A 23,344-nucleotide genomic window follows, 5' to 3' on the forward strand; every position below is an offset into this window, starting at 1 on the left:
TTTTGCCAAAAGTGCATTTTTCCCTTTCAAAGAATTTAATAGCCAACGTCCATCCCTTCATTATTATAAACAAGACAAAGGCCACAAAAAGCAACAGGTTTCAGGCTGAAGTGTCTGCTTTCAGGCAATTATGCAGAGCAGCACAGCAGGCTCCTCTCAAAACAGTAGTTTCCAGTTCTGCTCAAAGAATGTAGGTTTTATGAGATAAAAGAAACTTGAACAACTCTCTCCAGCCTGTGGCCTAGAAATAAAATCCAACCTAAGTCCTCCTGCAGGAAGAATGAAGAAATTCATTTGTTTGGAAGGTTTTCTAGAGTTTCAAGTTGGAATGTTCTGTTTGCTGGCTTTATGGTTCCTTTCCTCTGTGCTCAGCTGTTTGAAAAACTCAAATGGTAACTCAAGTTATTGGGAAAAATTATCCAAACCTCCTACCAGGCAATGAAAGACACCAAAATTAACTGCCTTTCTTTTTCAATCAGGAATAATGGTAATCCACTAATTCATAGTTTTCACTTGGGAATCTTTTCCTTCATACAAATGCAACAGACAGAAGAAATATGTAAGTCATTGAGGTTGATTAATTTCCTGTCATCCTACAACAACTGGGTCTGATATTAAAAAAAGCCAAACACTCAAAACCATGAAACAGCTGTGTGCCTCTCAGGGAGAAGGCTGCTGTTGTCAAATGGCCCAATTAAGATTGTGCCAATATTTATTTCACAGATTCCCTGACCTGAACTGCAAAGAATCAGTTACAACTCTTGTCTCCAAAACAAAGCATGTCCCTGCAAACTGGTTTCTGTGTATTGCTGCACATTCACATTTCACAGATTATTTAGCTGGAAAGCAGATACCTATCAAAACCATCCCAATTTCTTCCTAAGGGATGAGATAATAACACTTCCCCCTTTTCATCTGTGTGGGTGAATTTAAAACCTTTGCCAAGCTAAATCAGGTTTGTCATCTCGAAATGAAATAGATTTTTCCACTCAACAGGTGCAGTGGAGTCCTGACTAATGCTATAAATTTCACAGGAAGTAGATTTTCTTTGGAAGTAAGGGATGAAATTGCCCTGCAGATTTTGGCTCACTGGTGTTTGGACTATGTAAAATTAATGAATTCTTCAATTCTTTCAGCTCAGTCTTCTCCAAAGGAACAGGCCTGCTGTGACATACTGTTAAGAAAAGATCATTTAATGGGACTGGTGCTAGCATTAGCTTGTTCCATTGTTGTCAGGAACAGGAACAAAGTCTTAACTCACTTTTGGGTGAGTTTTAGGTGCTTGGAGTAGCAAAGCTTGGACGTGAGGGAAAAGAAGGCATAAAGCACCTGCAGTAGGAAAATTTCCTTCTGGACAAAAAGAACTCAGTAAAAAAGCAAACACAACCCTATATTCTAATTCTAAATAATTTTAAATAGAAAAACAGCCATTTTGATAAATCCAAGGTCCCACCACAGCAATGCTGGCTCAAGGGTTTAGAGCTGTTACCAACCTCCAGCTGTTCTGCCTTTCCATCAGCATCCTGCAGTAACACAGATGCAGCATTCTCTAATGCATTTGTCACAGCACTTATTTCTTCAGTGACCTTGTTCCTCTCTTGAATCTCAGCTTTCACAGAATCTTTATGGTCTTGAGCTTTTTTGTACAACCTATGCAAGATGACCAGAAAGAATACATTGTTTTAGACTCTAAGTAGGAGCAAAGAGCATGCTACAGATATTATGTAGGTATATATTCAGAACCACATTTGTCTGTAATTTAGGGGTTTTTTCCGCTATTAAATTTATGAGTTTTATTTAATTTTATCTCATTTTTTTTAAGTGAGTCCTCAGGTAGTGCTATTTGTTAGACCAAACCAGAGAGCAGGCATATTTAAATAGCAGAGGTCAGGTTCTCAGTCTGAAGATGCTGGCAGAGCAGATGTTGTTCACAAAGATTACCATATCCAAAAGCAAACCCAGAGAAGGGTGAATACAATAATCAGATTAGTAAAAAAACATTTGGGGAGAATTTTAGACAGTGGCACTCAGATCAAAGTTGCATTGTTGCAAAATGCACAAGGTCTGATTTTCCTAAAAGCAGAAAATCTTAAAATTCACAAGCAGTTGGAACCTCTAAAACTGACTATTGCTCCTTGATTCCTACTGCATTTGAAAACAAACTGCAGCCCACAAAGGATATGGCCAGGCTCAGGTCTTCTCCCTAAATAATATCCACCAGCACTGGAGACAGCAGGAGGGTAAGATGGAGCATTGGTCTGACCCAGGAGAGCATTTATTGTCATTTTTACTGCATTACAGCTTTTTGTTATCCAGTAAAATCCTGTGCTTGTGAACAGTCCTATCTCACACCTTCCACAGAAGTTTCTCCCCACTTACTTCTTACAGCGCTCCTGCATTGCCTTTATCTCAGCCAAGGCAGGGAGGGCAGCTTCCCTCTCAGCATCTTCAGGGGCACTCAGGATGTTTCTTATCCGGTGAAGGAGCAAGAGTAAGAGCAGCTGTTGCTGGTTGATGTTTTCTTCAAATGAGTTCACAAAATCAAGTAACTCCACCAGCTCCTCTCTGGTGGCCTTTTCCTTCTCTTTAAGGCTTTCTGGCTGTTCTTCCTGGAGCTTATCCAGAATGATTGTTTCTCGTTCCAACTAAGTAAACACCAAGACAGAGCATGAGATAAAGTGCTTTTTGTTCCACCACCTGAAGTTACATTGTTCATTTACTCACATGGGTGACTAACTACTGGGAATTACACAGCCAGAACTTGAACCTTTGAAGAGTGACAAAACCTCTGAGTTTGCTTTAAAAAAGCACATAATCCTGTGCAGAGCTGCTCAGAGGACTGAATAAATATGCCCACCTTTTCTGACTTTTGATTCAAGAAAGGGTGGGAAATTATGTCCTACCCTTATCTCACCCCTTAACAGGCCATTTTATCTCCACACCCCAGAATATAGATGTTGAGCAACTCACCTCTTCATTGATGAATTTCCATTCCTGCTTTAGTTCTTCACAGGTAATTTCCAGCCCTTTGGCTGCCTCAAGCAAACCCAGCCAGTTTTCCCACAGCACTGTAACAATCCTGCCCAGGGCCCTGTCACTTCCTCTGCACAACCTCATCATCTCTCCAGAGATCTGTCTCAGCTTCACCAGATCCTCTTCAGCAGAGTCAATGCTGGAGACTAAAATCTTACAGGAAAAACAAACACATCAATAAATAAAATGCTACAGTCAGGAGTACTAATGAAATATTCAGTAACATGACTAGGATGCTCTAGAAAAATGGCAATTACTCCACTGAGCTGGTAAATTATGGTCAGAATGAGGGAGTTCTGTTGGCTAAGGCTGTGGAGAAAGATGAAGTAAATTAAATGTCTCATTTCTAGAGCAGTAAGATATACTCATTTCACATGATCTATTATACCTGGTCTTTTAAAAAATATATAAATATATCAACACATTCTGTGGGTTTATATATACATAAATATAGGATAAAGAATTCCACTTCTCCCTACTATGATGTCACATGGTATGCATAGCTGCATTAGTTTTGCATGAGCTTTTCAACTTCTTCAGAGCCTTTCTTACCTTGCTTTCTTCCAAATGCTCCAAAGCCTCTTTATAAGACACTGGAATCTTAGACAAAGACTGTCTAAGCATCTTTTCCAGTTTTCTAAGATTATCACACACTTTATCTTTGGTTTCTGTGTAGCTTTTGTGTTTTTCAAAATACCTGCATGAAACAATGAATGGATCAATTAAAATTTGTTGTTGTTCCTCTCTCCAACCACAATGCCCAACAGAATAAAAGTTTTAAAAAAATCCTTTTGAACTACTAGTTCTGGCTGTTTCCAAGTTATAGTCAGTTAGCATTTGGTAAACACTTCAGGTTTGATCACTGGAACATGATCAAGCAGTTTAAAAATCCTTTACTCTCTCTCCCAAACTTTTTCTGTGCAGGTATCTGAAGGCCCCTCCACATTTCTTCTGTACCTGAAGGAAGGAAACTACAGCCTGTGCCTTGTTTGGGTTTTACCTTCCCAAGCCACCAGAACAGCCTATGGAAAACATGAATTAGGGACCCTCAGGAAACTATTCTGACTTCCACCAGAACTGCACTACAAACTAGAAATGTGCTTTCTTCTGATTTCTGGCACCCTATGACCCCCACTCAAACCTCACGTTTTGGAATATACAAGAAGTGACTGCACTGTAGATTAGTGGCATTATGGCTTTTGTCTGGCAATTTTCCTTCCTTAACAACCACACCTGAGAACAACAGGAATGCTCACCCTTCTTGCTGATGGGATTTCTGACTACCTGAATTTCTATCAGAGCAGAAATAACACTGGATTTATTTTTGGTCAAGTTTCTCACATTAAGGAACAAGATCTATGGAGATCTCTTTAACCCACCTCTGCTCATCAGCTTCCTTTCTTTGAACCTTCTTCCTTAATGCCAAACTCCTTTCCACCAGTTCTCTTACAGCATTTTCCAGACATACTTTGTCTTCTGGCTTCACTAGGTTTTTCAGCTTGGAGTGCAGGTTTTCTAAGTCAGCCTTTGCAGAGTTGAACTCTTCTTCCTTCCAGTGTGGAGTCTGACAGATCTCCACTGAGCCACAGAGCTCTGCTGCAGCAGCCTGGGCTGGAGCTTCACAGTCCTCCAGGAACGTGGCAGCCCTCTGAAGGGCCTTGGTGTAAAGCTCACCAGCCCTACAGGCCTCCTCCAGAGCATTCTGAAAGCATTAAAAAGAGAAAGGAACAATAAAATAACGCTGCTGTGCTCCTCTGGATCACCACATGGTCTTAAAATTTTACACTTGGCTGTTTTTGATACCAACTCTCCCAGAACTGGCCTGAGGAGGTGAGGAAGGACATGTGGCAAACACATTTGCTACTTGTGTAGTCACAGAGCAGTGCTGTAACCCATGTGTTTATTGCCCTCAGAACAGGAATTACATTCACCATTCCTGATCCCATTGGTTTGACCTGTGCTTTAATCCTCTTGGTCATTCCCAACAAGTAAAGCTTCTTTTTATAGTAGAAACAAGGTGCTTGGATTTTTTATCATTGTCACTACTGAAAATGTTGCCTCACAAGATGACTGCACCCAGTCTCTCTTTAGCTGAATATTTCAACACAGCCTCTTCCTTCCTCCTCTTTACCATTCTTCTCCTGTGCTAATCCCCACTGATTGATTATAGTCAAAGGGAACACAACTTTCTTTGGATCCTTAGTTTCTGTCATGATTCCCATCTTATCCACCAATGTGGAGATGATCACAGGCCAATTCAGGTGTTAGAATAAATGAGGATGTGAGTCATGAAAATAAAAATGCCACAGTCACAGACACCTAATCTAATTCTTGGGGAAAGGGATATGTCAATACTTCACTTTCATTAAATATACTTACAACACGAGCAGCAATGTCTGCCTTCACTTGTGCTTCACAGCCTTGCAGTGTCTCTAACTTTATTTTTATAGCAGCAGCAGGAGATTTCTCTTCTTGTTTTTCCTTCTCTTTTTCCATTATACATTTAAGAGCAGAAAACTTTCCTTCCATCATATTCTGAATTGCTTCCCATCGCAGCTTTTCATCCTGCATTGTATTTATGTCTATCACAAGAGGCTGCTGGAGTTCTAACTGAATATGCCTTATGATGTGGAATATATTTTCTTCTTCATCCTGGCTACCTTCCTTGTTTACACTCTGTAGCCCAGAGACCAAGTTTTGAAGAAAATGCTTTAATTCTTCAACATTTTTCTCCAGGCTTTTTATTTCTTTCCTCTTAGATTCTTTGAATGATGTATCAAAGACCTCATTTTTGTTTATTTGATTTGCTGCCTCCTGGGTTAAGCACAAGATTTGTTGAACTGCCTGCAATAGAATCTGTGCAGATATGACATTCTCAGCAGGAGAAGAGCTGGAGCTATCATTTAGAATATTAGCTTCTTTTCTGACAGTGGCTGTCACAGTCTGGATTTCATCTAGCAATCCTTGAATCTTTTCCCATTCCCTAACAACGTTTTCCAAGCGCATTATTTTCTCTTTAATTTTATTTTTAATTTTAGAAAATTTAGTTTGCAATTCATCCATCTGCAGTGAGTCCCATTTCAGACCTACACATTCAAATATTTCCTTGTACTTCATTACTTGTGACAAACTTGACTGAAAAGCTAACACTTTTTCTTTCAGTGCTTTGCATTTGTCCTTCAGTCCCTGCTTGGCACCTACTAATTCATCATCTTTCAGGTTCATTTCACCATCCTGCAGGTCATCAAGATCCTGCTGCAATGAAGCTATTCCTTCAGCAAACTCTCTGGAGACAGCTGCCTTTTGTTCTACTTCATGAAGTTTACTTTGAATTTGCCTCTGTGTTTTCCTTGCTCTATTCTTCAGACTCCTTAACTGATCAATCAAGAAGAGTTGTTCAGACAGGCTCAGCTGCCCAGCTGTGACCTGACTCTCTTTACAGTGGGATGAGATAAGCTCTTCTATTTCCTGTATGTCCTTTAGCATCTCCTTCAGAATGGCTTGTTGGCTCACCAGCTCTGAGCAGGTGCTGTTTTGGTTTGGGTCAGGCCTGGCCATCAGCTCAGCTTTGCAAAGCTGAGAGTGAACTTTGTCTATTTCTGCAGTGAGTCTTTGCCTCTCCTCCAGCTGGAGCTCCAAGTGCTGCAATCTTTGAGCAGATTTTAAAACAAGAGCCTTGTATGAACTCTTCAATGTTTGTAAAAGGAAGGTCATATCAGAGACCTCCTCTGGCTCCAAGCTGGGGAGGATGTGCTGGAGCCCATAATCCAGGGATACAATCACAGGTTCTCTGCTTAGGATGTCTGTGTTCATAAGCTGACAATTTCTGATCTGTGATTTGACATCACTGGGGAAAAGTGCTGCTTTCTGATCAAGGTGGGACAGTGAGTCTTTGACCCAGGAAATATTTTCTTTTAGCCTCTTCATCATTTCATGTTTCATGAGAGCAGGACCAGTGGTCTGGATATCCTCTTGAGGAGCTTGTTGGGCTGATAATGCTTCCAGTTTGCTCTGCAAATCCTGTATAGAGTTCTCCAAAGCCCCCTTCTCTTGATCACTCCAAATTCTTTTCATTTGCAGCTCAATCTTCCTTTTTAATAGAGAAAGACCATGTTTAATGTCCTGTAGCTCTGTGGTCCACATGAGAGGGTCTTTGACTTTTCCTGCAGCTGAAGAATGTAACTCTGCTTGCAAATACTGTTCCTGTATCAGCCTCTGAATATCCCGTGCTTTATTCATTAGCAGGTTAAATTCATCAATTTCTGCCACAACCTGATCATGTTTCTTTTGCACTGCTTGTTCCATGTGTTGCCACCAGTGCTCCAGCTGCCTCATTTGGCTCTCTGTCAACACTTTATCCATGCATGTCAAATGCTGAGATAAAACTTCTTGCTGACTTTGCAACCGGTTTAAGACATCTCTTTCTTTCCGTAAGGACTCTATGCATGCCTTAATTTTGTCCAGAAGAACTGTGTTGTTCATAGGACCCCTGGCAAAAACATGAGCAGTGTTTAAAAATAATGAGTTCTCCTTATACAGAGATGTTTTAAAACCAAATTTCACTGTTTAGAGCACAATTCACTAACTTTATTCACTTAATCACACATATCTCTCAATGTTCTCTTAGGAATTCCCTAACCACCCTTGCAGTATTGTTATTTCTTGCTTACCTGTAGAGCACTCACTATTCAAAGATATTGTGCCAAAAAAAATTTCTACAGTATATTCTCTAAAATTGCAGTCTATTAATATAGAATGTAACCCTCATCTCAAAAATCAGCACCATCATCTATAACTGAATTAACAACATTTTATAATAATTTCTGGTTGACGATGAAGATAAAACTTGGTTATTAAAAAAACTGAGAAATTTCCATTCATACAAGATAAACTCTTCCAAATAAATCTACTTAACCTTCTATTTCCAGGAATATTTTAAAATGCCCAGCTAAAATACATTTAGCAGATGGATTTTTATTACATTTTTTAAATCTCTCTCTGTAAATTAACAATTTCGTAAGTTTTAAATGTTTTCAAATTAATTTAGCACATTACAATGACAAACTAGTTCTGTGTTTTGAAGACTAATTCAGAAAACACAGTAAATATTTTTTGCATTGGTCACCTCTGAATTGGTAATGTAGACTTACTGTCATGGAATTTTTCCTATCAAGTAAGGTTAGTTTTCAGAATAAAGAGATGTTTCATTCAGAATAAGAAACTAAAGAAAAATGTGTATTTCACATCTGCCACATTTTTTAAAAAATATTTTAAGATGGATTTTTTATAGGTTTTTAGCCCAGCAACTACTTCTTTGTTTTGCCTAAAAAATAAAGAGTAGATGTTGTTTAAGGATAGCAGAGAGGCACCAGAAATTCTTCTGCTTAACTCTGTTCACAAACTTACAAACCCCTAAGACTTCTCTTGAAATGGATATAACTCCATATTCTTGTCTGAGCATTACTCAAGCATGTCACAAAATTCAGTGTAGAACCATATTTGTTGTGCAACCTCTTAACCAAACCCCTCCACTGCACTTACATTTTTATGTTATCTTTTTCTGTTGACAAATTTTTCATGGAGGACTGTGCAGCAGAAAGATTTTTCTGGTATTCATTAATTAAACAGCACTGCTGTTGCTTCACTGCCTTAATGGCTTCCAGTTCCTGGAGCAGCCTGTCCCAGCAGGGCTCTGTGGTTTGCAGCTCTGCTCTGTTTGATCCTGTTCCATTGGGAACTGCTTCTTCACCATGGCACAGAGACTTTGCTTTCCACATTTCCAGCTCAGTTTTTAAATTCTACAATCAAGCCCAACACAAAGAGAGAAAGAGGGCATTAAAGGGTGATCTTAAAGACTCTTGGATTTCAACACGAAATACAGCTAAATACTGATTCACCTACAAACATATTCCTGCTCATCCACAAGCAAATGAGCACATCATGGAAGCAATCCTAGGTGTATCACTGCACTCTGGAAGAGCAGTACAAACTATGGGATTTACATGGACATGCATCAAGGCATGGTGTTTGCAGACAAACTGACTAATTGTGCAGTTAAAACTCAGATAAGGCTGTGGGCAAATTTTGGTTTGTCCAAGTGAATCACAATTCTGCAGGTGGATCACTACCTTAAAAATGAGGAATGGCTTTGCAGTTTCCATACCTCCAGCTCTTTTAGTTGCTCATTTATAAGCACCATATCCAGTTCAGCCACTTCATTTTTCAGCTCATTGACCTTTTGTTCCTCTTCAAAATACTCATTGTTTACTCGCACTCCGGGAAATAGTTCCTTCTGGACAACCACTTCTGCACCTGTGTCCTACAACACAAAACAAGATTCTTATTGCTGAAGGGTCTAAACCAGTAAGTTTTCTGACTGCAGCACTTTGCTTCATGTGTTTAAGCCATGCTGGGGTTGTTAAATCCTGCTGTGGTTTTCCCCCACAGCCTCTGTGGATCAATCAGGAGCCAGAAACTGGAAACTCCATCACTGTCCCCCACCACCCCTGCAGTCACCCCCTCCTGCCAGCACTGCTCAGATAGCTTTGAAATCTCTGCCCATCAGAGATATCTGGCACCCTCACCTTCAAACAACATCCTCCCTGCACCCACCTCTGCTCCTGATAAATTCGCAGGTCTGTTGTGTTTTCTCCCTCTCCTCCTTACATATTCATGAAACTTTATCCTCTCTTCACACCCACATTTCTGCTTAGCACCTGCCCTGACAACACTGCTGTGTCCTTCACCAGGACACCCTCTTGAGCTCTTCTTCACAGGGCAGCTCATGCATGAAGCAGCCTGGCTGTGACACAAAGCCATGGCTGCCATTGTCACAAGTGCTATCCAAACTCTGGGGTAAGATGAGAGCAGTAGGGAGTCATGTCTCAATCAGGTTGGGGAGGGATCAGGAGGCTCCAGAGCCAGTCCCTGGCACTGCCTGTGATTCCCATGACAGAAGGACAAGTCACTTGGGCTGGGACCAGGTTTAACATCACCTTCAGTTATTGCAGACAGCAACAGATATGAAAGGTCACAGGCTAGCTGGATGACATGATGATCCCTTAAAAATCTTTCTGCATTTCCCTTCTCCCAGTACCTGTCTCTATCTGATGATCTGTTCCATGTATAAAATTTATATGAGTGAATGCATACAAATACACAGCTATTACTGCAGTGTGAGCTTCTCCATGGTACCAACATCTAAAATCAGCAACAGTAAAAAAATTCTTGTCTGATAAACTTCATGTATTTCCACTTTAGACACTCTTTTACTAGAAACAGTCAGTTATCACTGTAAGCTGTCACTGTCATCTGTCCCTTCATGGGTCATGAGCTATGCAAAATATATCTGCTTTCAAGTGTGGGAAAGAGACAGCAAATATTACACATTCTCAGAGAAGAATAGTTCTCTTCATTTGAACTCTTGGTTATTTTCAGTCAAAACTGAAGAGGCCACTCATGAAGTAGTCAGTTGGAGAACTTTTAAATTTCTCTGTGTACATAACCATAACAGTTGTATCAATTCAGACATAAGACTTAAGAGACTTTGGAGTGCCATAGAACTGAAGTAAGCATTCAAACCCAGCTAAGCTATCACACAGAAAGGAGGAAATCCACTTCACCAGATTGAAATATCAACATATCAAAAGACACAGAGAAGTGTCCTGACTTTTAGAAAAACCTTGCTGTGTACTTGTTTTGCTTGTTTGTGTGATGTTCTCATTGCACACTGCCTCCATGGATACAGACAGGGGAGGCTGCACCTCAAATTCTGTGTCCTGTTTCAGGCCCCTCACAGCATGAAAGGCCTTGAGGTGCTGGAGTGTGTCCAGAGAAGGGCAATGGAACTGGGGAATGGTCTGGAGCACAAGTCTGGGGTTTAGCCTGGAGAAAAGGAGGCTCAGAGGAGACCTTATCATTCTTAACAACTCCCTGACAGGAGGGTGTAGCCAGGTGGGATTGGTCTCTTTTCCCAGGTAACAAGTGACAGGAGAGGAAGAAATGGCCTCAAGCTGTGCCAGTGGAGGTTTAGACTGGATTTTAGGAAAGATTCCTTCACTGAAAGGGTGGTCAGGCACTGGAACAGGCTGCCCAGGGCAGTGGTGGGTCTCCATCCCTGGAGGGATTTAGAAGACGTGTCCCTGTGGCACTTGGGGACATGGTTTAGAGGTGAGCTTGGTGCTGGGTGAATGGTTGGACTTGATGGTCTTTGAAGTCTTTTTCTACCTAAATGATTCTATGATAATTGCATTGTTCCTTAAATGCTTTTCAGTAGTACCCAGCATGATCTCCATAATTTCCCCAGGAACTGAGGTTAGTCTAACAGTCTGCAGTTTACTGGATCTTCCCCCACACCCTTTTTGTAAATCAAAATATCACTGCCAGCTTCCAGTCAGCAGGGACTTCTTCAAAGTCCCAAGACCCTTGGGAGATTTTGCAGATGTGCAAGTCCCAGGTAAGACCTGTCCATGGACAGGCCAGCTGTGGACCTGCCCATAGATTCACCAGGAAGATTAGATTTAGCCCTGCCTCCAAATTAAGAATGTGGTGTCCAACAGTCACAGGGCACTTGTGATGTAACTCCTTTACTCTTAAAGAAGAGCAGACCTAGTAAAGTCATTCAGTAATGTAACTTGTCATTAATTCAACTTGAATCTCTTCTCCTTTCTCTACTTTATTTTATTTATTTTCTTATGCTGGATCTCCCTTGGATTTCAGTTCTCTGATCTGCCTTCCTTACGATGGCAAAGCTATCATAACTGACTGTAATAACATGAACAAAGTTTGTGTTGATTAACAGTTTGAAGAGAAACTCTAAATATCATAAAGACTGATTATGATGGCTCTCAAAACTAGGGTGAACTCTCTTTTGAACAGACCCATTATTATGATGTGGCAAGCACTTTGGATGAAGTTCAAATCTATCATGGCCATAAGAGCTATATGCAATGGTCTTGATTTTGATGTGAGTAATTGTCTCTTCTTTTAAAACAACTTCAGCTGAGGGCCAGGTGGAAACAAAAATTGAACAACTGACAGATTTCACTTGAAATAACAGACTGTGGGTTACCTCATGTGCAGGAACTGGGGGATTAGATCCCACACCATCCTTCTCAGCTGCTGCAGATTCCAGGACTTGACCCTTTTGGCACGACTTCTCTTGAAGCTGCCCCTCATCTTCTCTGTATGATTGATTCTCAACATCAGTAGGTGCCTCCTTTTGGTGTAAGAAAAACAAAAGCAACCAGTAATCAAACAGTTCTAATCAAACCTGCTGAGTAGTAATTACAGGGCTTTAGATGAGAAAGTTATGAAGCCTATAATTATAGGTAGATGAGGAAAACCATAATTACACCTCATAATTTACTGTGAGCAAGGTTATTGCAAAGGAAACCACTTACAAGAAGCAGTGCTGTAATTTTGTTATAAATTTTTAGAATAAATTGCAAGTGTTCTGACCTACTGTTCATATTTCATTATTCTAAAGCAGGGACCTTGAATTATGTGCTCCTGGACACAGTCTTGAATGCATTTTTTAAAGGTTTAGCTTTTTCCTGAGGACTTGTACTGTAGACAGAGAATGTCTGTTTAGAAACCCAGCCAGGATAATCCTGTGGGTAACCTGGAGATTTGCTGGATGGAGGTTTCAGTATCTCAGAGTTTGCTAAACCAGAAATTCTGAGAAGAGTCTGGCTCTATAACACCTCCCCTCTTCAGAGAGGGGATGACAGCAACAACACCCCTGTCAGCCTTTTCATCTTCAACAGGAACTTGGCCTCTTCCCACTCATTCTGGCTCCAGCTCCTAAAACACTGCTCTGGGTGTCAAAATTCCCCTTGCACCAGGGTGCTCCACACAGGGCACAGCATCTCAAATGCAGCCTCACACATGCAAAGTAAATATGTAAATAAGAAAACTAGAAAGCAAGTCAAGCACAACAATATTCAAGCAAAGTGGTCACCAGATTTCACAATACATCCAGGTGACCTGGAATGCAATATCCCTTGGAATGATCCTCAGCCAACCACTAAAGAAAAAACCTCCCTCTACACTAATTTTGTACAGGAAAGAAGTGAGTTACCACATCCTAACTAACACATCAGACTAAAGTAGCTCAGTGTAAACTTGAGGCTTTTCTCACTCATTTCTTAGTGGTATCATCCCCACAGCAACTGAACTGGATACAAACACCCTCAAATTCAACCCCTCTGGTGCAATCTCATGTCCAGTTACCTGTGCTGGATGGCTTTTTTCCCTAGATTCATCACCTTCAATACCAACACCATGCTGATGTCTTTCCAGTTCTGCTTCACCTCCCAGAACTGCACTGTCCAGAACATCCTCTTGGAACCTGTCAGCTCTGTCCATATCTGGGTTCTCCTTATCAGCCTCCTCCTGATTTGAGAAATGCAAAATGTTTTCAATCAGTGAAAGTCACTGTACAAAATTTCCTAAGAAACTTCCCACTCCACAATCTGTCTACTCTATCTTCAGTTTAGCTTCATGAATGATGGAAGAGGCTGAGGTAACCCAAACCCAGAGAACTGGAAGCCCCTGCTTAGATCAGTTTGCCATACTGGGATCTTACCCACTCTGAAACAGTTTCAGGACAGGGTAAACAGGAATAAGTGCTCACATGATTGTTAATACAGTTCTAGAAGTTTCTGATTAGACACATTTGGTAACTATTGATCTTGCACCTTCTCCAAAAATCCCAGTATGGACAGTTTCCACTGTGATATTTTGATGGTCATCTCTCCATAGTCAGTCAGGTGAATGAGGGAGTACTCCAGATCATTCCCTTAGCTTTGCACACATTTACATTTACATTTTTACGAGTAATTTCCAGTATCAGTGTCCTGAGGTCCCATAAAAATCAGCAGTTCCAGATTAGTGACTTCTCATTACCTGCAGTGATGAAACCTCCTAAATTCCTCATTCCTGGGAGTGTTCAAAGCCAGGCTGGATGCAGCTTTGAGCAACTTGGTCTAGTGGAAGGTGTCCCTGCCCATGGCAGGGTGTTGGAACTAGATGAACTTTAGCACCCTTTCCCCTGAACCATTCTGTGATGGATTTTATGAAATCTCAGGTAGATTTGGCATCATGGACAAAGTGGGTCCAAGCCCTGGGGGTTTACAGAGACCATCACTTTGATCTCTTGCACTCTTCACATGAGCAAGGCTGAGGGGATGATTTGGGGATCAGATAAGGAAAACATGCCTCCATAAGCCAAGGAATTTTAAGGGATTACAAATGGATTTCTAATGAACACAGACACACATATACAGACTTATATTAAAACACATTTGTCAGGTACCTGAGCAGCCTGCCCCAATCTGTCCTTGCTGTGATGGATATCCTGTAATGGGCTGTCTGACAGTACACTGCTTTCCTCCACAACTGGAGCATTCTGCCTCTCTTTCTCAGACATATTTCCATTTACATCTTGACCCTAAGAGAAGTGATAGAAAAGAAAATCTGCTTGTGTTGCCATAAACATTGTATTTTAACATCGAATCTCTGAATGGTAAAAATTATTCTCTCTGTAAACAAACAGGACAAACACTGTGCTGCAGTTCTAAACAAGTCTCTCTGGTTTAAGAGGAGCTCTCAAAGCTCTTAGGCAGAGAGGTTCATCTGCAATTTTTCCATCTCTACAACTTCTTTTCATGTCCTGACTGAGGATACCTGCTCTATTAAGTGGCAAGAGAAAGTGACATGAATTTAAATGGAATTGTATTTAAAAGGAAAACTGCTGTTTTAAATATGTTATTGGCTTGTTACAGACTTGCTATAAAAAGTTATGAGAGTTCCTTCCACTTCTGTGATTTATACACTTGTATTTACAGGAGGCTTAACTTCAGTGAAATTAAGGTTGCAATACACAGAAGACATTTGAGATGCCTCTTTAGCTAGCTTTCCATTGTTGTTACTGTCAACAAATAAACTCACATCTCTCATTTCCAAAGGCTCCTTTAGCTCCACTGCTGTGGGGGTCTCCTCTGCAGAGATTTGAGTATCAGAAGTGATCTGTGTCCCTTTCTTCAGCATTGAATCTGCCTTATCTTCCTTTTGGATTTCATTACCAAACTCATCTTTTAACTCAAGGGCTTCACTGGAAATGTTTTCCTTCTTTTGCTTGACATTTTCAAGTCTTTCTTCCAATCTTTCTTTGTGTTCACTCTGAAGTGTTTCCATCTCATCCTCAATAAACTCCTGTTCTGGTGAAGAGGTGTTTTGTTTAACAGTTTCTCCTAAAACCAAACTTTTCTTTGCCGTGTCTTCACATCGGCTAAGAGGTCCCTGTTGTTCCTTTGAACACGAAGAAAACATTTTAGTTGAAAAGTATCTTCACTCAATATACCTAATGTTAAGATCTAAAATCAACCTCTAAAATCATAAATACTTGTTTTGAACAACAAACCGTGTTGAAAGGTACATGCAGACCTATTTGCTGCAGAAAGTCAATTACCAAACCAATAATTTCATCAGCCATTTTTATGCACAGACAACACCTGAAGCTAAAAGCATTATGGTAATAAAACAATCCCATGGCACACAGGGTGGTACATGATGATCCAAGTTCTGAACAGGTAATTCCCCCCTCACCTCCTGTCCCTTTTTCCTTCTTAAGAGATATAGCAAATTCTGAAGGACAGGGAATTGCAGTGATCCATATCTCAGCTATGATTGCACCTTACAGCAGCTCTCTATGCTCACAGCTACAAGACTGATTTCCACTCTGTCAAAGAGCAAAAGAATGTCTACTTATGCATTAAGGACACTTCTTATAAATTAACTTGGCTGACTTTTTTTTTTTTAGTTTTTCACACTGGCTAAATTAAAGACACTAATACCAAATTTAATAATCTCTTTCCTCATTATGCCATGAGAGGTAAAAACCAAAAATCCTAACCAACCAAACTGCATCCTTGAACCTTCAGTTCAGGCAAAAGTAATTAAGTCCCCCCAGTGCATTAAGACTGGTTTGAATCCTACAATTATCTCAATAAAGGAACATTACATAGTTTTTATTTTAGAAAGGTTTCATAGCTTTCAGTTTGACACCATGAGCAGTTCTCTTTTGCAAATGTGATGGGCTCCATAATGCAGAAACTGCAACATACCTGTGATTTCAACTGATTTTGCTCAGCTGATGGTTCTTCCATTGCTGGACCATCACACTCAGCAAGCTTCTCAGAGGCAGTTTTCAGCTCAGTGCTCAGGTCTGTTGTCATATCCTGAACCTGCTGGTGCCCTTGAGCAGGGCTTTCCAATGTCTGCATGATGGTCTAGAAACAAGGAGTTTCTAGGATTAGTCCACCATTATCTCAAACAATCATCCACAGACTGTTACAGCTTTTCCAGGACCTCACCAGCACAACAAACTTGCTTTTTTCCCATAGAACATCTGGCTAACCACAGGTTAAACACAAAAACATCTTGCTCTCTTCCCAGCACATCGTGGACTCCATCATGAACAAAATTTTAATGAATAGCAGGAAGCAGAAGGGTTTACATTTCACAGAAATGTATTTGTAAAGAGGATGTTTTCTCTTAAAATGGAGGAAACATTGGAGACAGAATGCCACACAGGGTACAAATGCAATTTGCACTACCTTGGGTGAAACCAAGAACAAGAAAATGCTGGAAAATAATTTTTCAGATGTTTTCCAAATTCATCCTTCCAAAAGAAAGAAAAGCTACTGTGGCTTGAAGAATGTAAGAGCAAATGCTCTGTATTATAACTATCCAAATCTGTTTATACAGGTACAAAATGTTCTTCACATTTACTTTGGTCTCATTTGTTTCACTATTTATCCCTCAGAGGGAAGGAAGGGAGATATTCCCTGCCCTTTTTCAGAGGAACTTCCTCTCCTCTCAGCTTTACCCAAAACCTTCCCACCTGAATGACACCACAGCTGAACAGTGAGAACTGCAACCAACAGGAAAGGAAAGAGAGTGAGGTCCCAACCTGGAGCTGGCTGAGCAGATTTTCATGTTGGTGCTTTAATTCTGACCATTCTGTCTCTGTGAAGCAGGGATCAACAGTGTGGCCCTGCAGATGCTCCTTCTGGCCCTTCAATTTGCTAAATTGGGAGGTCAAGGCTTCTGTTTTCTGCAGGAGGTCAGCATAGTTTGCCAGCTGAGCTTGCTTCTCCTCCAAACCAGGCTGAAGGGCAAAAATCTCCTGTTGCTGTTTCTCCAGTTCCATTAGAGCCTGTTTCAGATCTTCTTTGCTTTGCTCATATTGCTCTCTGTTGCACTGAAGTTGCTCTTGAGGGCTAAGAAAAAAACGCTGTGTTTAATAGTGTCAAAAAAACAAATGTATTGATTACCTAGAAAATGTCAAAGTGTGAACAAGTCAACCATTAGAACAAACTTTGGTGTACTGAATACTTTTTTCCCCAGATTTTAAATTACTGATCAGACTGGAATTTTCAAGGTGATGAAAAACACAGAAGTTATTGCAGATGAACTGGACTTAAACGCAGGACAATTGACTAAGTCTCTTTAACCTATAAACCCACAGTTTCCAGCATCTGAGATGTGATGCTCATGCTCTGTATTCTTCTGCTTTTCACTGCAGAAATTCTGTTAAAAAAACTACAATATGGTTATGAATCTGCTTTCCTTGACTTGCCATGACAGCCTCCTGAAAGGGAATGTTCTGTAGAAGAAGCACATCCCATTTAGTTGGCGGGGGAGTGTTTTAGAGATAGAGACAACAAAACCAGCACACACAATATGGGGTATGTGAGTACAACCAAGTGATTATTTGCCTGACCTTTACATTGGATTTCTCTTTGTGTGCTTTATAAGCATGCTGATCTGCTGCAGGTGAACAGGTTGCATTTGTCCACAGGAAGTATGCAATGAGACATAAGTAACATTTGTATGTTCACATTTAGTGATGGAGCTCAGATATCTTCCAGATGGAACTTAAATGCCAACATTGGAAAATGTGATCCCACACAAACAAATCCAAATAAACAGCCTGGATAGAATTCTGTTAAGTACAGCAGGATAATTGAGGACAAAAGCAAAGCTTAATTGTTTTGGGTTCTGCCCCTCAAGATTCATATTTTTTGGCAAATAAACAAAGCACAGCCTCACATACATGAAGTGCTCTTGCATCAAGTTCCCTGTTCCAGCCCCTCACTGCTGTTCCTGTGGTGCATCTGCTGTTCACAAGCCTGATCCTGCAAGGTCTGGAGCATCTCTTCAGGCATGCAGAGCACCTCCTCTCCTGTCTTTAACAGTGTGAACAGCTCTTCATTCTGCTGTGCTGGATCCAACACAGCCACAATGTTCCATCTTCCTGAGCTCCTCTTGTGCTGGTTTTACTGAGAGCTCAGTAGTAACAAGAAGACCCAGAAGATTCTCTGGCTATTCATGACCACATCAGAAAGTATCTCTGGCTATTCCCCACCTGAGCATTCAGGCCAAACTGTCACCTGCCCCTCCACAACTCTGCAGAAATACAACTGTTTGTGTGGGTATCTCATTCTGCCCCCAAAGAACAGTAAGTAAATTGAATGGATGCAGGGAGAAAAAAATCAATACAGAAGTGATCTCCAATGCCTCTTGGTAAATTCCACATTACCTGCTATATTCAGTGGCCAGCTGACAGAGGTTTTCCCACTTCTTCTGGAGCTCAGAAATAGTCTGCTGAACCTCTGGATTCTTATTTTTCTCATTTCTCAACACAGTGTCTCCTAGAGCCACCATGCTCTGTATTTTGGCCTCACCTTCATCTCTGAGACTTGTGATTTCCTGTATTAAACAAGAAGCAGAAGCAGTGCATATACAATTATTTTTGGTTACAAAATAAAAGGTATTACTGTTAATTTTTTTCATACTTTTCACACTGCTGTTCAAGTCTTCTTCTAATATATTACATAGCTGACATATAAACAGATAGATATCTAATTTTCAAAGTCTGGGACAATTAAACTGACTTACTAATTATTTTCTAGAAAGAAGACTCATATTGTACTGACAACTTAAAAAATGCCCAAATGACAAAACTACAGGCCACAAGCAGTGGCAGTATCTTTCAGGAGCTACTGACTCATCAAGCATTACCTTGAGGTGGAAGGTGAAAAAGGAATATATTTACCACAATACCTTTATCTGATTAATCCTTTCATCTGATGGCAACTCACTTCCTTGTGAACTCATTTTATTAAGAGCCTCCTCAAGCTTTTTGATCCAGCAAGAAACATCCTGGGCAAGGTCTTCAAAATTTTGTCTTTCCACTGGAAGTCTCTCAGCATTCCCTGCCATTTCGCTGACACGTGTTATCAGTGCATGGTACCTGCTGATAAGGTTACTGGCTTCTGAAAGGGTTTCATATTCTGTCAGCCCAGCCTCCCCCAAGGAATTTGACAGCTGAGCCAGGGAGTCAAATGGTTTCCTGAAAAATAATAAAAAAAAAAAAATTAATCAACAATCTATTTCTTGTAACAACAAGGAACGATCTCGTTTGGTTCTTAGAAAGAGACCAAAAACCCCAATACCTCTGCATTAACAGTGTTTTATAGACATCTTCAAGGTCTCTATCATCTTTATTGATCTCTTTTATTTTTTCCTCCTGAGCAGAGAGCCATTCTTTCAAAGCCATGCTGCTTTCTTCAAGGCTAAAGGAGGTACAAATAGAGACTCAGGTCAAAATAAGAGGCATCATATGGCTAAAACCTGCTGGAAGCAGTGTTTTGCTGAAAAAATAACAGAAATATGTTATTAAGAATAAAATAAAAATAATATAAAATATGTTATTAAAAACAACAAATATGTCTGGTCAAGCAAAATTTTAAACATGAGCCTAATTTTAACTATTTCTGTTCATGTCACTGAAATTGTCCATAGTTTCCATACAGGTCTGCTATGAAATTGAAAAAGCAACCCATATGGAACATACAACAAAACATTTGATTAAAATACCATCTCTTGTAAAAAGAAGGGTTGCTTGCCATTCTCTAGGGCTGTTTAATAATGAATCATCTGATACCACTTGTGATTAAAATGTCAGACACAAGAATAGCTCCCTACCTGCTGAGCTGCTGGAGAGAGGCACCAAGCTCCTGTTCCCTTTTCTGACATTTGCAGATCAACCTCTGCAGCTCTGCCTCCTGATCCCTCACACGACTGTTGAGGTGGTTAATGCTGGCTTTGGGCAAGTAAGGCTTCACTTTATTCAGTAAAGCTTTAACCTCTTGGATGTCTCTATCTCTGCCTTCAGATGTTAGGAAGTGCTGAAAAAGAACACAAACACAAGATTCATTTGCTACAGTGTAATAGATATTTATGTTACAAGAGCTTTTTAGCTCTTGTTATCTCCATGAGTATTTTTTTCCCAGCAATTTCAGCTCCTGAAAAAGAATTAAAGAATTTATGTTAATTCTCAGTTTGCTGACTATTGCACATGTAAATGGAAAAGCTGCTGTTTGTAAAAAAAGGAGAAAGTGGAACTGATGACTCGTTTTCTCTACTGCACTGGTACACACAGAAACAGGCAAGCAGCATCCAAATCTAGCACTGACATCACTCTATCTCCTTCTGCTGCTTAACTGTGATTGCTTCTTGCAGATGTTGTGGCTTTTCCATCTGTTTTCTGTTCATTCTGTCTGATTTGGAGAGAAAATCTTGCTACAACAAATTAAATGCAAATTTGTTCACATTTGAGTCCATTGGGGGTCAGAATTTCCTGCTACTCTCTATATATTTGACTTTCTGCAGCCTTGCACACTGAAGTATTTGGTCAAGGTCCACTGCTTCTCACTTGCCCAAGCTGTCTGAACTTGAACACTGACACTTCATTTCAATTAGGTTTTATTTTCACTGCCCTTATTTTCCCAATGCTTTAAGCTACATGAGATGTTCCTCCAGCCTCCAGTTATAAAACCACTGCAGGTGAATTCAGTCCCAAGGATAGCCTCAGAGGTGAAAAGAGTAACACTGCAAGAACAATCAGCTTTAGAAATTACAATATTTTAATACTTTACCTTTAGCCTCTGTAGTCTTTCTTCCAGTATGGCTTTTGTTTCTGAGGGCTCAAAGCAGTCCTTCAGAGACAGCTGAGTGCTGCTGAACCAGTCATTAAAATTCTTGCACTGACCTGAGAAAAAAAAGGTACATTCCATTTTTTTTCATTAATTGCATTCTGTAAAAGAACATCCTATTTAACATGCAGATTTCAGACAATTTACAATTACATTTATCAGTGCTACTGTCAAAGGTTGCTTTTTACTACAGAACATGTGACTGAAAATGCTGCAGCTCTTAGTTTTTTTAGCTAACATTAGCCAACACACAAAGCAGTTTGGGTAAACAAGACCTGGAATAGCCTAGTGGAAACTTCTCATTTCCACACAGATTAATACCATTTAAAAAAAATTTGAAAACACAAGACTATCTTTGGGACAAATTTCCCACCTGCATAATCCTCTGTCTGCTTAAAGCAAAGAGTAATAACACCATTTATTCTCATAACTAATTTTAAATAAAAAACTGGAAAAAATTAAAACATTGGATTTCTGTATTTTTAAATTTAATACTCTAATGTTTGATCCTGAATTCTGCTTTACACTTCTTTTATCTAATTTTTTAAAAGCAAAAATAAGAAACCAAATACTTTGATTCAGACTGAGTTGTTTTCTGGGATCAAAATCCATTTTTCTGCAAATCTTTATCTTCCTCAGAACCCTGAAGAAGTTTGAGATATCAAAGCAGTTTCAGACACCTAAACAATTAATTACACAACCTTTAAGTCATTGTGGTGGTCAAACCTGTAAAGGTAAATAATTGAAATGTGTTCACTTACGATTCAAAACACCCATAAAGTGATCTTGAAGCACATGTTTCTTGCTATTGAATAAATCAGTGACACATTTAAGCTGCTTATTTAATTCATCCACATCAGGACAATCTGTCTCTTCCTGGAGTAATGCCACAAGGTGCTCCTGTTGCAGAATTTTCTGGTGTATCTCCTAAGGTTAAAAAAAAACCAAAACAGCAAAGCAGAAGCAGCTTTAAAGAATAAGTTTTGAAGGCCAAGCAGAGGTTCAGTGTACAGAGCTGCTTTAGTACAAACTAGAGTTTTGCAAAAAGGGTTTAGCACTTCCTGTGTGTCAAAACAATTTCTTTAATTATGTTGGCATTAGCAAGGCCATCAGTTGGTGGGTATAAGCACTAAACTCCCCTTGAGTAGTGTGTGTACACCTGTATGCACAATTAACCCCACAGAACAGGTTAGTGAATAGTGCCATTGTATGTTCCAGAGCATATAATACTTACAAACTATAATGTCTCAGCTGCCATAGGCATTATTCCACCCTCTAAATTTGTTATTCTGTCTGTCAAGACCCTGTGGTCTGAAAGGTAACTTAGAGGCAGCTAGAGAATTAATTAAAAACTGTCTTTCCTCCATGGCTGTGATTTCACTGCCCCAAACACTAAAGGTCTGACACCCACAATGCACATAATCCACTCACTGCTCCACAGGAGGTTTAAATCTTGCCAGCCTAAGCCTCCAAGCTCGGGTTTCAGCAAATATTAGGCTGAAATTGCCTCCTGGGAGTTCCCCTTGCAGCCAGGCTCAGGTGGCACAAAGGCATCCTCTGTGTATTACCCAGGCTTGGAGAACAGACAATCCAAACAAGCACTACTGCCTGAACATATCCTGGGTGGCAATATTACTACTGTGCCTAGGATTAACCATTTCCAACAGCTGCAAGGGTTAAATATATCTGATAATTCCAGGAAAAAGAGGCTTTTCTTCCATGTCTCTGGCAGCTTAAGGAAATATTCAAGCCAGGCTCTTGAGTTATTCCAGCAGTTTACAATTTACACAGGATGAACACTTATGAACACTTGACCAAGAGAGAAATTATGAACAAATGTATAAAATATACATAATCTGTGGCATCTACCTCTAGTTTAGTAAAGATCTCTAAGGTGTCTGAAGGAGATAAAGCTTTGAGAAGTGATTCAGTCATTCCAATCTGTGTCTTGGCCAGATCAAGGTCTCCTTTCAGCTCTGCTGTATTCACAGTGAGTTCACTGGTCCCTCGCTTGGCTGACAAGAGCTCTTTTATTAGCTCCATTTTCTGCACAACAGATGATCTGATGACCTTAAAATTGGAAATAAACATACATCAATTATACTGGATTGATTTCCCAGACCATTACAAAAATCTATGATAGACATAAAAAGAAATTAAGTGATCTGAAGTCCAGATGTTTCAATTACAGATTGTTTTGATTTGTTTCCCTCCCACTCCAGAAACTGAAAAATATTTAAGTATTG

The 23,344-nt window shown here is 40.0% G+C and overlaps 1 protein-coding gene across 5 annotated transcripts in view; it reads right to left on the bottom strand.

The window, feature by feature from the left end:
• The window catches only part of SYNE2 (spectrin repeat containing nuclear envelope protein 2), a 176,297-nt gene that overhangs the window by 92,591 nt on the left and 60,362 nt on the right, over nt 1-23,344 (bottom strand). For all 5 annotated transcript variants that reach the window (XM_050975904.1, XM_030240808.2, XM_050975902.1 and 2 more), the window contains exons 35-55: nt 22,968-23,168; nt 21,860-22,025; nt 21,042-21,154; nt 20,089-20,291; nt 19,557-19,676; nt 19,165-19,453; nt 18,641-18,810; nt 17,009-17,318; nt 16,161-16,325; nt 14,986-15,345; nt 14,351-14,485; nt 13,267-13,428; nt 12,104-12,250; nt 9,197-9,352; nt 8,575-8,831; nt 5,413-7,522; nt 4,413-4,735; nt 3,586-3,730; nt 2,971-3,186; nt 2,380-2,645; nt 1,494-1,650 (exon numbers count right to left, since the gene is read on the bottom strand). In XM_050975904.1, the coding sequence (XP_050831861.1) occupies nt 1,494-1,650; nt 2,380-2,645; nt 2,971-3,186; nt 3,586-3,730; nt 4,413-4,735; nt 5,413-7,522; nt 8,575-8,831; nt 9,197-9,352; nt 12,104-12,250; nt 13,267-13,428; nt 14,351-14,485; nt 14,986-15,345; nt 16,161-16,325; nt 17,009-17,318; nt 18,641-18,810; nt 19,165-19,453; nt 19,557-19,676; nt 20,089-20,291; nt 21,042-21,154; nt 21,860-22,025; nt 22,968-23,168 (6,171 nt within the window). The remainder of the gene's footprint in view (nt 1-1,493; nt 1,651-2,379; nt 2,646-2,970; nt 3,187-3,585; nt 3,731-4,412; nt 4,736-5,412; nt 7,523-8,574; nt 8,832-9,196; nt 9,353-12,103; nt 12,251-13,266; nt 13,429-14,350; nt 14,486-14,985; nt 15,346-16,160; nt 16,326-17,008; nt 17,319-18,640; nt 18,811-19,164; nt 19,454-19,556; nt 19,677-20,088; nt 20,292-21,041; nt 21,155-21,859; nt 22,026-22,967; nt 23,169-23,344) is intronic.

The sequence above is a fragment of the Serinus canaria genome, chromosome 5, assembly GCF_022539315.1.
Source record: "Serinus canaria isolate serCan28SL12 chromosome 5, serCan2020, whole genome shotgun sequence".
Classification (NCBI taxonomy): Eukaryota; Metazoa; Chordata; class Aves; order Passeriformes; family Fringillidae; genus Serinus; species Serinus canaria.